Below are 10,591 nucleotides of genomic sequence, written 5' to 3' on the forward strand. Positions count from 1 at the left end.
CACACAAACACACACAGCATCTGTGCACACACAAACATGTCTACACACAAACACACACAGCATCTGCACACATACACACAGCATCTGCGCACACACAAACATGTCTGCACACAAACACACACAGCATCTGCACACATACACACAGCATCTGCGCACACACAAAGAGCTCTGAACAGCTGGTACGCATGACTGTGGTCTGTCTCACAGATGGAGGGAAGGCAAGGACTGCTACCTTAATCTTTCTGATGTGGCACTCAATGGTGTGGATGTTGGTACTGAGTGCCAGGTGCTGGAGCTGGTCCAGCTCCTCCTCCATCTCCCCCAGCCAGGCCCAGATGTTGTTCAGGTCTGAGTTGAACTGCTGCCACTTCTGGAGGTTCTGCTTCATCCTCAACTCCTTGCTCAACGCCTGGGCCTGTAGGAGCTCCCATCTGTCAATCACACCTGGCAGAGCGCACACAGAACAGTGAGTGAATGGGTGCTCTCCACCTCTGAGGCTTTGAAGTGTTTTAAATATACATTGTGGCTAACTTTAAAGAACAACAGAAAAGAACAGTCATTCCACTGATTATTTTTGTTATCACCTGCAAATAACAGTTAACTGGGTACCATGACTCTCTTTTCCTATCTGCTTCTATCATAACTGAGAACAACAGCCACATAAAATGTAGCACTGTGAGAAGGTTTATGAAGGAATAAACAGTAGTGTGTGTGAGGTGATCCATCCATCCTTGGCTTCTGGCAATAAGACTTTGAAAACATATACAAGAAACTGCTGACAGAGATTAGGCAGAGCATTCACATAAAAGGAACACAACAAGATGCATTATGACACTCCTCATCATCCTTCCTCTGTCATAGGTGATCATTAGCTCGTGCAGAGACGTTCTCGTGACAGAATAGCCTAGAAGGAAGCTAGGAAGCCCGGGGAACTTGGGTGTGACAAAGCGCTTCAGAAACTTGCATCATTCTCTCGAACTCAGGGCCATGTACTCACCAGCTGTCTGAGTCTCAGTGCTGTTGAGGTTAACAAAGCCAGGAAAGTTCTCTTCTTCCTCCTTCAGCTTATGCTCCAGTCTCCTCACAGAGTCTATGCTGCCACTGCACTCGCCCAACAGCTTCATCTGTTCAGATACAAAATCATGACTCTGTTACCACAGGCCTCACCAGGGCAAGAGCTTTTGGAGAACATCTTCCTAGTGACCCAACAGGGCAATGGCTGTGTTTACTTCTCTGTAAAATACACTAAATATAAACAGAATTCCAAACTATGCTATTTCAACAGGTAACAGTCTCTCTCTCTCTCTCTCTCTCTCTCTCTCTCTCTCTCTCTCTCTCTCTCATACACACACTCGCATTTACATTTGCACCCCCCCACACAAAGTGTAAACCTTTAAAGACACACTTCACATACATGATGGGTGTGGAAAACACTCAAAACTTATCTTATATTCATGAACCTGAGCAGACCAAACTGATCCAGAATTTAAAGCCCAGATCCACCAGATGGCAAGGAATATATAATTTTTGGCAAGTTGTTCCCTGTTTCTCTTCCATAAACCTAAATGTGCAAACACTAACAGCACCACAAATCTCACAAGAACGTTTTTTGCACTGAATAAGTGAAATACTTAAGAGTTTAAAGCAATATTAAAGCCAGCTGTTTTATGAGAAAATTTAAAGTAGTGTTTAATAGACATCAAGGGACTAAATAAAAAAATCAAAGAAAAAGCTTCCAACTCCATTTTAATATTACACATAGTATTCAAATACTACAAGAGCAAATGTGTCAGGCATGGTGGCACATGCATGTAATCCTAGCATTTGGGAGGCTGAGGCAGGAAGTTTATGAGTTGGAGGCCAGCCTTGGCTACATACCACCAAAAATCTCCAGTAAAATAAAAGAGCACAAAGTAGGATAAAATAGAACAAAACTGTCAACACATTCTTTGTATATGAGGCATAACATTATGTCTCAATGTTTATCATGTATCACAATGTCTCTGAGTTATTTTTTACCAGTTTTGGTTGAGGTTATGCCTCATAGCAGTGGTGTTGAGATGGTCACCATAAAACTACACTGCACTTTATTTTTATCATATGGGGTGCTGGGGATTGAACCCAGGGCCTCAAGCATGCTAAACAAGCGCTCTACCACTGAGGTACATCTCCAACCTCTACACTACACATACAACAAGAGGTTTCACTAGAAAGATATAATATAAGGAAGTAAGCAACAGCATGCACACGTAGAATAGCTTTCTCCCTGGTTCTAAAAGCTGTGATTAGGCAACTGGAAATTAACTTTCCATTCCTTTGACTAAGACTTAGGGGGAGACATACTTTAAAATTAACTTCCTTAAGAATGTGTAGGAAACAGGTACTTCTCTGAGAAACATTACTCATCAATAACTAGTCCAGGGTAAATCAAATTATAATAGAATTGATCGGGTACAGCTAGTAGCTGAAAACACAGAACTAATAATACACATAATCCCTTGGTATCTTCTCTTCTAATTCTCATAAGTCAGAACTGTTTTCTCCACACTCAGCAAAGAAGGTGGGGCTTGGATGTCACTCAATGGTACAGCACTAGCCTAATGTGTTCAAGGTTCAATTTCCAGCAATGCAATTCCCCCAAATCGAAAACAGAGGGTTGAAAACATTTCCAAGGTCATTAAATGAATTAAAAACAGAACCAAAAAAAAAAATCCCGTATTAGTAATTCAGGGAAAGCCTTGGTCCAAAATTTATTAGTTGGATTTGGACAGACGCCTAATGATATTTGGAAATGAAAGCATTTTATTGTATTCAGCTAGACAGATCATACGAAGTGCTCAGTGAGAAGGAACACACGGGTCATGACAGCAGGCCTCTGGGGCTTGCAAACAGATCAGTTCTTCCCAAAGAATCATTTTAGACAATGAGACTTTGTTCTACATATCCATGATCAAGAGTTTAAGGACACTGCTGCACTAACGACTTTACAGAGCCCTCATGCTGCAGAAGGATTATTCTTGGTCACAGAATTGTAATCCAGGTCCATGTCAGGAGCATGCTGGCACACTCACATAGCCCTTGTAGCTGGTGTCCAGATCTGGCCCCATGGGAGTTTTGCTACGAAGGATATTTTCGGTTTGCTGCATCTGAAAACGGCTGTCATCCAGAGCTTTGTCCAGTTGCCTGATCTGAGACTCCAAGGCACTGGGATCCCCTGTTGTGTCAACCACAAGAGTCTTAATGGCCCATACTGTTTGACTTACTTCAAGCTTATCATTCAAGAGGTTTCAGAAATTACTCAGCTATGACAGTAGAAAAAATGTGTATATTGGGGGAATCATAAAGCAGATTTAGTGCTATGGTGCTAGAGGGTTAAACATTTAAGGAGTCAAGCCAGTGAAAGTGTTTCCTGAAGCTACTCAGCAGTTTGGGTTTGCCAAAGGGCTTTGCAGTGCATCCTAGGCAGCCTGAGCGTCTGCTTCCTCCTTCCACCAGTCCCCTGGCAATGTGAGTGCTATAAATGGAGGGAGCCTCTTCTAATAAGGGGTGTCTGTCATTCCTTAGGAACTAGAAGAGAGGTTTTTCATGGGCTCACATAGCTATCGGGGAATGACTGATCTTCCAATTTGTCTTTGTGCACCTCGGAGACAACAACACTGCTAAAGGTCCTGATTGCATCATTCACGTAAGATATGATGGATTTGAGTTAATTAAGAAAAGATGACCTCACAATACATGTGCATAGACAGATCAAAATAGCAGCCACTGGCTTTTTATGGGAAGTCTGAAATGAAACCAGGAGCAAGCTAAGATTTCATTGCTTCTATTTAGGCAAGCTCCTCTGGCCCATTCTCTTCTTAAGAACTTTGAAACTGCAGTGCGTGTGCATGCGTGCATGCATGCGTGCGTGTGTGTGCGCATGCATGCATGCTTGCGTGTACATGTTTGCATGTGTATTACAGTCTTATTGATGAAAAAGAACATGAATCACCTGAGTAGCACTAGCACAGAGTGGTAAAAGAAAAAAATATTAGTAAGCTTTATTAAATTTATTTATTTGTCCCTAGAAAAAGGCCTCCTAAACACAGCAGGCAGAGGCCACTATGTGGAAATCGTTGAGAAAATCACCCTGTCTGTAATGCTACTTTGATTCCTGTCCTTTTTATGGCCTTTAGAAACCGAAGTATAAACCAGTGTCTCCATGACTCAGAATCATATTGCTAGTCTCCAACATGCCCCCAAACACTGACCCTGACCTTCAGCTGATCTAGTGCAACCTTGAGCAGAGCTGGCTCCATGTCCTAATGCCTCTGGTTTCAGGAGTATCTCTCTCCTATTCCTTACAGGGAAATCTAAGGGCTAAAATTCTGTGGAGAACATTTGGTAAGGCCTCTTAAACTAAAAGGAAATTTTTTTTCAAAAAAGAGGTGGCAGTGGAGGGCGGCCTAAGGCCGCTTGCTCAGCCATCACTAGGCCACAATGCTACAACCAAGTAGACGACTAGGGTACATGGCTGAGTACGAGCTTCCGCTGCCGGTGGGCAGGATTCTCTCCTTAACGAGACTGCTTCTCATCTGGCAAGTAGAGGAGCCATTTCATGATCTGGTTACTGTGAGCATCTTCTAGGCGTGGATCAGTCAGCTGCCTTTTTCTAATACAGAAGGAAGGGAGGAAGGCTGTGCCTTGGCGTGCTAGAGCTCCAAAGCCGTGAGAGGCAGGAAAGCTGTGCTGAGAGAGGCGGGTTTAAGGCAGGGAGGGAGGCTCGCTCCCACTTGGTGCCTACCAGAGTTATTTCTGATTGCATTTTCTGTGAGTTTTACATAGGCTTCGGGGCTTTCAGGGATCACTACATCTGCAAAAAGAGCACAATCTAAGTTGACAGCTAAGTGCTGGACACCTTGACTCCCCTGTGACAGGAAAGTAATTTTCCTGAGGAAAAAAGAAATTAGTCACTCTAGACAGTCCCTGGCACATAGAGAATCATGTAAATCCTACTAAGTATCTACATTAATTTTTTTTTCTAAGCCAGGTACTGTTTGAAGTACATTTATCAAGGCTGGAGAGATGGCTTAGTGGTTGAGAGCACTGGTTGCTCTTGCAGACAGCTTGGGTTTAGTTCCTAGCATCCACATGGAGATTAATAAGCATTCATAACTTCAGATCTGGGGGATATGATATCCTCTTCTGGGCTCTGTAGGCATTGCATACTTACATACATGCAGGCAAAACACTCTCATAAAATAAAATAAAATAAAACAAAGCAGTAAAAGCACATTTATCATCATAGAAACCCAAACAGTACTCATTTTATAGATGAGAAAATTAGCATCCAGAGGAATGAATTTTCTTATACAAGCCTGAAGGGATAGTAAGTGGTTGAATAGGGGGGTTCTTGTTTGTGTGCTTGTTTTGAGATAAGCTCTCCCAGATCAGCTCTGTAAGTCTTGAACTCACTATATAGTTCTGGTGGTTTGTGTGAGAAATGCCCCCCGCCCCATAGGCTCATGTGTTTGATCACTTGGTCCACAGTTGATGGTGCTGTTTGGGAGAGGTTATAGAACCATTAGGTAGTGGAGCCTTCCTAGAGGAAGTATGTTACTGGGGATGGGCTTTGAGTGTTTATAGCCTCACCACACTTCCTGCTCTCTGGGTTTGCTCCCTTGTGTGGATGAAAATGTGGCTATCAGCTTCTTGCTCCTGCCGTCATGCATGCCTTTACAGACTTCATGTACTCCAGTCCTATGGAGCTGTAAGTCACAATAAGCTTCTTTTTCTTTAAGTTGCTTTTAGTCGTGGTGTTTTACCATAGCAACAGAAAAGCAACCAATACAGTAGCAGAAGATTATTTTGAACCATTGAATCTCTGGTCTCCACCTCTCAAGTGCTGAGATTACAAATGTATGTCACTATGTCTGGCTTAGGCAGGATCTAGAGTTACACTGTTCTCTGTATGTATGTGAACCATGGATATAATTTTAAAGGCTTAATAGACACTTTAGAAGGGTAATAAACATATGAAATTGGGCTGATGCTAAATTTTGCTAAAGCAGATTATGCCTTGCAATCAACATGAACAGAACTAATACTTTGTGCTCTTTCTTTGTTCTGGGTCTTTGAAATTGGTCCACATGTGTAAGTGCATTTTCTACTTATAGTCAACCTCAGATATCACAGACACATTTCAGTGCTTTACAGTCACATGTGACTGGTGGCTGCATATCAGGCAGCCTGGGCAGCACTGGTCCTGAAGCCAGAGGTGGAACTAATGGACATCAGTATCAAGAAATCAGAAAAGTAAGAAATTTATTTTTACAGCAATGTCATGTGTTTAGGAATCCAGATGGAACCGAATGAATAGAGCTAGAGATGACTTTCCCAAGGGTGCTTGAGATGCATGTACTAGTGTCAACAGTCAGACTCTGGTTATTCTGTCCTTTTCATTCTGTAAGCTGCTTTTTTCTTGGTCCAGACTTTCACTATACGTGAGGCTGGGCTCTTTGCTCCTCCTGTTTCTCTCTAGATGCTTCATCTGTGCTGTTCCCTCCATCTACTTGGAAGAGTTCCTAGTTACATGTGGGTAACTACCTAATTTGCACCTTCAGATTTAGATCTAGATCCATGCATCTACTCCTGAATTGCTGTGCTTAGAAATTCTACAAGTACCTCAAATCAGGATATATGCAACTGGCTTCCTCACCTTCACCATCTCACCAACCCACCTCCCTTGCAGCCTGCTTGTCTTGCCCAGCCACACAGTGTTTTTTCTCTCTCATGGTCCTCTCAGCCTAGGACCACCTGCATTTTTCACCTAGATGCCCAAGCCAGAAAGTTGTCTCCATCTCCACTCAATCTGTCAGTATGGAGGATTTTTTTTCCCAGTGATTTCTTGCCACGTCTATCTAGACCCTATCTTACTTTCTAAGTACAGGTCACCGCCCTATGTTCTAGATTATAAATGATTTCCACCTGGATTCTCTTCTTTCCAATTTACTTTCCTCTCATATAGTCTATGAAAATATGCATTTGGTCACAGCACTTCTCTCCTTAGCTCCTCCTCCAGATCTGTATTACTTGCAGGAAAAGGGCCAAACTCTTCCATAGTGATCTGCCAATTTCACGGCCAGGCCCTTGTTCAGGTCTCCAGCTTCCACCTTGACTGCATGCTACTCATACTCAACACAATAGCATCATTTTTGACAAAGTTCAGATCATAAGAAACACCAAGGCTGGTCACAAAGCTGGCAGGGCTCCCTCGTCTCCTTCCTCTGAACACTGCCACAGACTGACACTCATTTCTCTGGTCTCACTCAAAAACTTCTTCCTTAAAGTCTCTACCTAACTCCAGGACAGGCACCCCATGACTCCCCTTCTTCAACCATGTTATACACCTCTTTTAGCATCAAACACTTCAGAGAAGATGAGTCTGCACAGCTGATGTGTTCCCTGTACAGTATGGTTACTCCATAGGAAAGGCTGTCTCCTACCTGACAAGCCAACAGCTCCCCTGAGGTAGAACTCCTTGTCCTCCCGACCCTCTTCATCCTCTGAGGGCAGAGTTCGAGATGCAGACTCCAGGTCACGACTGAGGTCGTAATCATGATCCCACTCCAGGGGGATGGAGTCCACGCTTGCTGGGGTGTCTCGCCCTGACCGTTCACTCCGGAGGGGCTGGGGGAGTGAGAGGGAGGGGTTGGAGGAAGGCTGGGGGGAGGGCATGCCATCTGCAGAGGGGTCCTGCCAGTGCAAGTCTGAGAGAGCAGTGGAATCTTCGAGCTCTAGCTCTCGATCTGAGAGGTCGTGGTCATCGTCTGGTAGCTAGAAGGGAAGTCACACCAATTCTATTACCACAGGACTGGAACTGTCCCCTAACCCCATCAGGTGTGATCTTCAGCAAATCCCAACACTCAAAGTGCTCTAGACTGTCTACTGATTATGTGGAGGAGGTAACTTTATCAACAAATACTCAAGAATTTTCTGATCTCTTTCAGAATGTCTTACTTATTAATCTACCAGAGACTCAGTTTTATTACTAGTAAGGTGGGAATAATATTTAATACTTTCCAAAGAGCCATTATAGGAAATTAAGTTAGATAATATAGACTAGACAAAGGACCAAGCAGCAGGCCTACAACACAGCAGGTACATTATCAGGAACAAAAGGAGGTTACTCATAAAACCTCAACTTCTCCTTTTGGCTCTATATTCCAGACATAGAACATATTTTATCACAGAGGATTCCAAAGATCCACATAACAACATCTCTACAAATGAAATACAATCATGGTGGGAAGTGGAAAATTAATGGGAAAAACTCATCTAAGAATAATCTCATGATTGCTTACATCTCTTACATCATCTCATTGCTTCACCGCCAGTAGATGTGTGCTCACGTCTTTATATGATTGTATGTTAAGTCATCTAATAATCAAAACAATTCCCCCTATAAGGTAGCGGCTGTGAATAAGACTGTTTTAAAGGTGGGGGAACCGAGGCAAGAAAGGTGATATGATTTGTCTAAGGTTAGATAGCGAGTATTCAAATTAGGGTTGACTCTGGACCATGGTGTGATGCTACCTAATCCCACACAATTAATTCCCCCTGGATTTAATGACAAAGAAGTAGATGCTGCCTACAGGCAGGCGGATTAGTTTCTTGTGGTATCTTTCCACGCGCCCGAAGACCTCTTGACAGTAGCGTCGCAGCTCATCCAGCTCCTCCTCGATGACAGCTGAGTCCAGGGGCTCACTCTTCTCTATCAGCTGCTCCCCCTGGGTGATGATCTGTTCGATCTTATTGTAGTTCAGTGAGATCTCCTGCTGGAAGGCCTAGAGCACAAACACCATGTGATTGTCACAGCTCACAATGGTATCAGCCTGATGTATCTTTAGCATTTTCTAAGTATTTTTATAATCATGGAGAACTCATTTTTAAAGCGTTCTTCCTTGTGCTCTGTACAAAAGGCTCTATAAACCCTTTCCTTTTTGGTTTTCCTTCACATGGACAATTTGCAAAATAACCAACCCATTACCTTGAGTTGCTTTATTTTAGCTTGAACATCACACTCAGAAAAATGTTCGATATTGGTGAGTTGGAGATCCATCTCTGTCAGCCAGACTAGAATGCTGTCCTGTGCAGTCTCAAACTCCTCACGCTGGCTAATAAAATGCTAGAAGTGAGAGGATGGTAATAAACATTAAGTTGTCCATAGCCACACTGATGTCGCCCAGTCATGGTCTATGCTCTGGGAAGTCATTTCCTCAAAGCACTGAGCACCACTGTAACTTCTGTCACTTCCGCCAAACCCTTCTTCTACCCCAACTCCCAAGATCACGTGTCACTGCTGTGTGAGACACCCTGCACCTATCCTCTGGCCTGGAAATTACAAACAAGGCCTGATGGGAACCTTGACTTCTTCTACCCCAACCCCCAAGATCACGTGTCACTGCTGTGTGAGACACCCTGCACCTATCCTCTGGCCTGGAAATTACAAACAAGGCCTGATGGGAACCTTGAGTCTGCGCAAGATGGAGGTGACACGCTTCTGCAGATCATCCCATCTCTGGTTGCCTCCGTGGACCATCTGCTTGAGGCTGCAGGCAGAGTCCGTGCGGTTCTCCCTGGCCAGGCGGCGGTACTGTTTATTGATCAGCTCCAGCTGGGTCAGGCTCTCATGGACCTGCCGTTGAAAAGCCTGAGGTCACAAAGAAGAGAATCAGCATGGAAGATCCTTGAAAAATTCTCAGTTATGTTTATTTGGTTTTTGTTCTGCAGAGCCAGGGAGGATGAAAGTTACATGACTATGTACAGAGGACAACTTCTCATGAATATATATATATATGCTGTATATACTATATATACTCTATATATACTCTCTATATACAATATATAATATATAAAAGTATATATGTATATATAAGAAAAAGGGAGATGAATCAAGAGCCAGAAAAAAAATGCAGAACACTAAGAAACCACTGTATTTGTAAATAAATGTATAATTAAATATAAATGCCATATATAGATTTGCAGATGAATTGTATAAACACCACATATGTGTATACAACATATATAATGTATTTTTTTAAAATAATAACCTATGCCAGGTATGGTGGCACACATCTGTAATCCCAACACTCTGGAAGCAAGGGGGGCCAGAATCAGAAATATGAGGTTATCCTAGGCTACACAGGGATTTGGAGGCCAGCCTGGGTTACATGAGACTTACAAAAAACAAAACAAATGAATAAAATAACCTGAAAACAAATTTTTTGGAATCATTACAAAAACACATGATGTTTACATGCCAGATTGGTGTGTTCAAGATTTCTGGTGTCAAAACTGAGCAAAGACTGGGGCTGGAGAAATGGCTCAGTGGTTAAGAACACTGACTGTTCTTGCAGAAGACCCAGGTTCAAATCCAAGCACCCACATGGCAGCTAACAACTGCCCATAACTCCAGTTCCAGGGAATCTGACAGCCTCTTCTGACCTCCGCCGGCATTGCACGACACGGGTGCACTTACCTACATGCAGGCATAACACTCATACACATAAAATAAAAATAATGAATAGAATATTTTTAAAAAACTGAGAAA

At 43.0% G+C, this 10,591-nt stretch overlaps 1 protein-coding gene across 1 annotated transcript in view; it reads right to left on the bottom strand.

Moving 5' to 3' along the window:
* Window positions 1-10,591, bottom strand: part of LOC103745759 (nesprin-1-like) — a gene marked incomplete in the record, with an annotated part of 95,465 nt that overhangs the window by 19,540 nt on the left and 65,334 nt on the right. The window contains 7 exon segments of the mRNA XM_029570753.1: window positions 239-444; window positions 998-1,124; window positions 3,072-3,214; window positions 7,485-7,815; window positions 8,634-8,825; window positions 9,029-9,166; window positions 9,509-9,691. Coding sequence (XP_029426613.1) covers window positions 239-444; window positions 998-1,124; window positions 3,072-3,214; window positions 7,485-7,815; window positions 8,634-8,825; window positions 9,029-9,166; window positions 9,509-9,691 — 1,320 coding nt within the window.

The sequence above is a fragment of the Nannospalax galili genome, unplaced genomic scaffold, assembly GCF_000622305.1.
Source record: "Nannospalax galili isolate Female #2095 unplaced genomic scaffold, S.galili_v1.0 scaffold563, whole genome shotgun sequence".
In the NCBI taxonomy this organism is placed as follows: Eukaryota; Metazoa; Chordata; class Mammalia; order Rodentia; family Spalacidae; genus Nannospalax; species Nannospalax galili.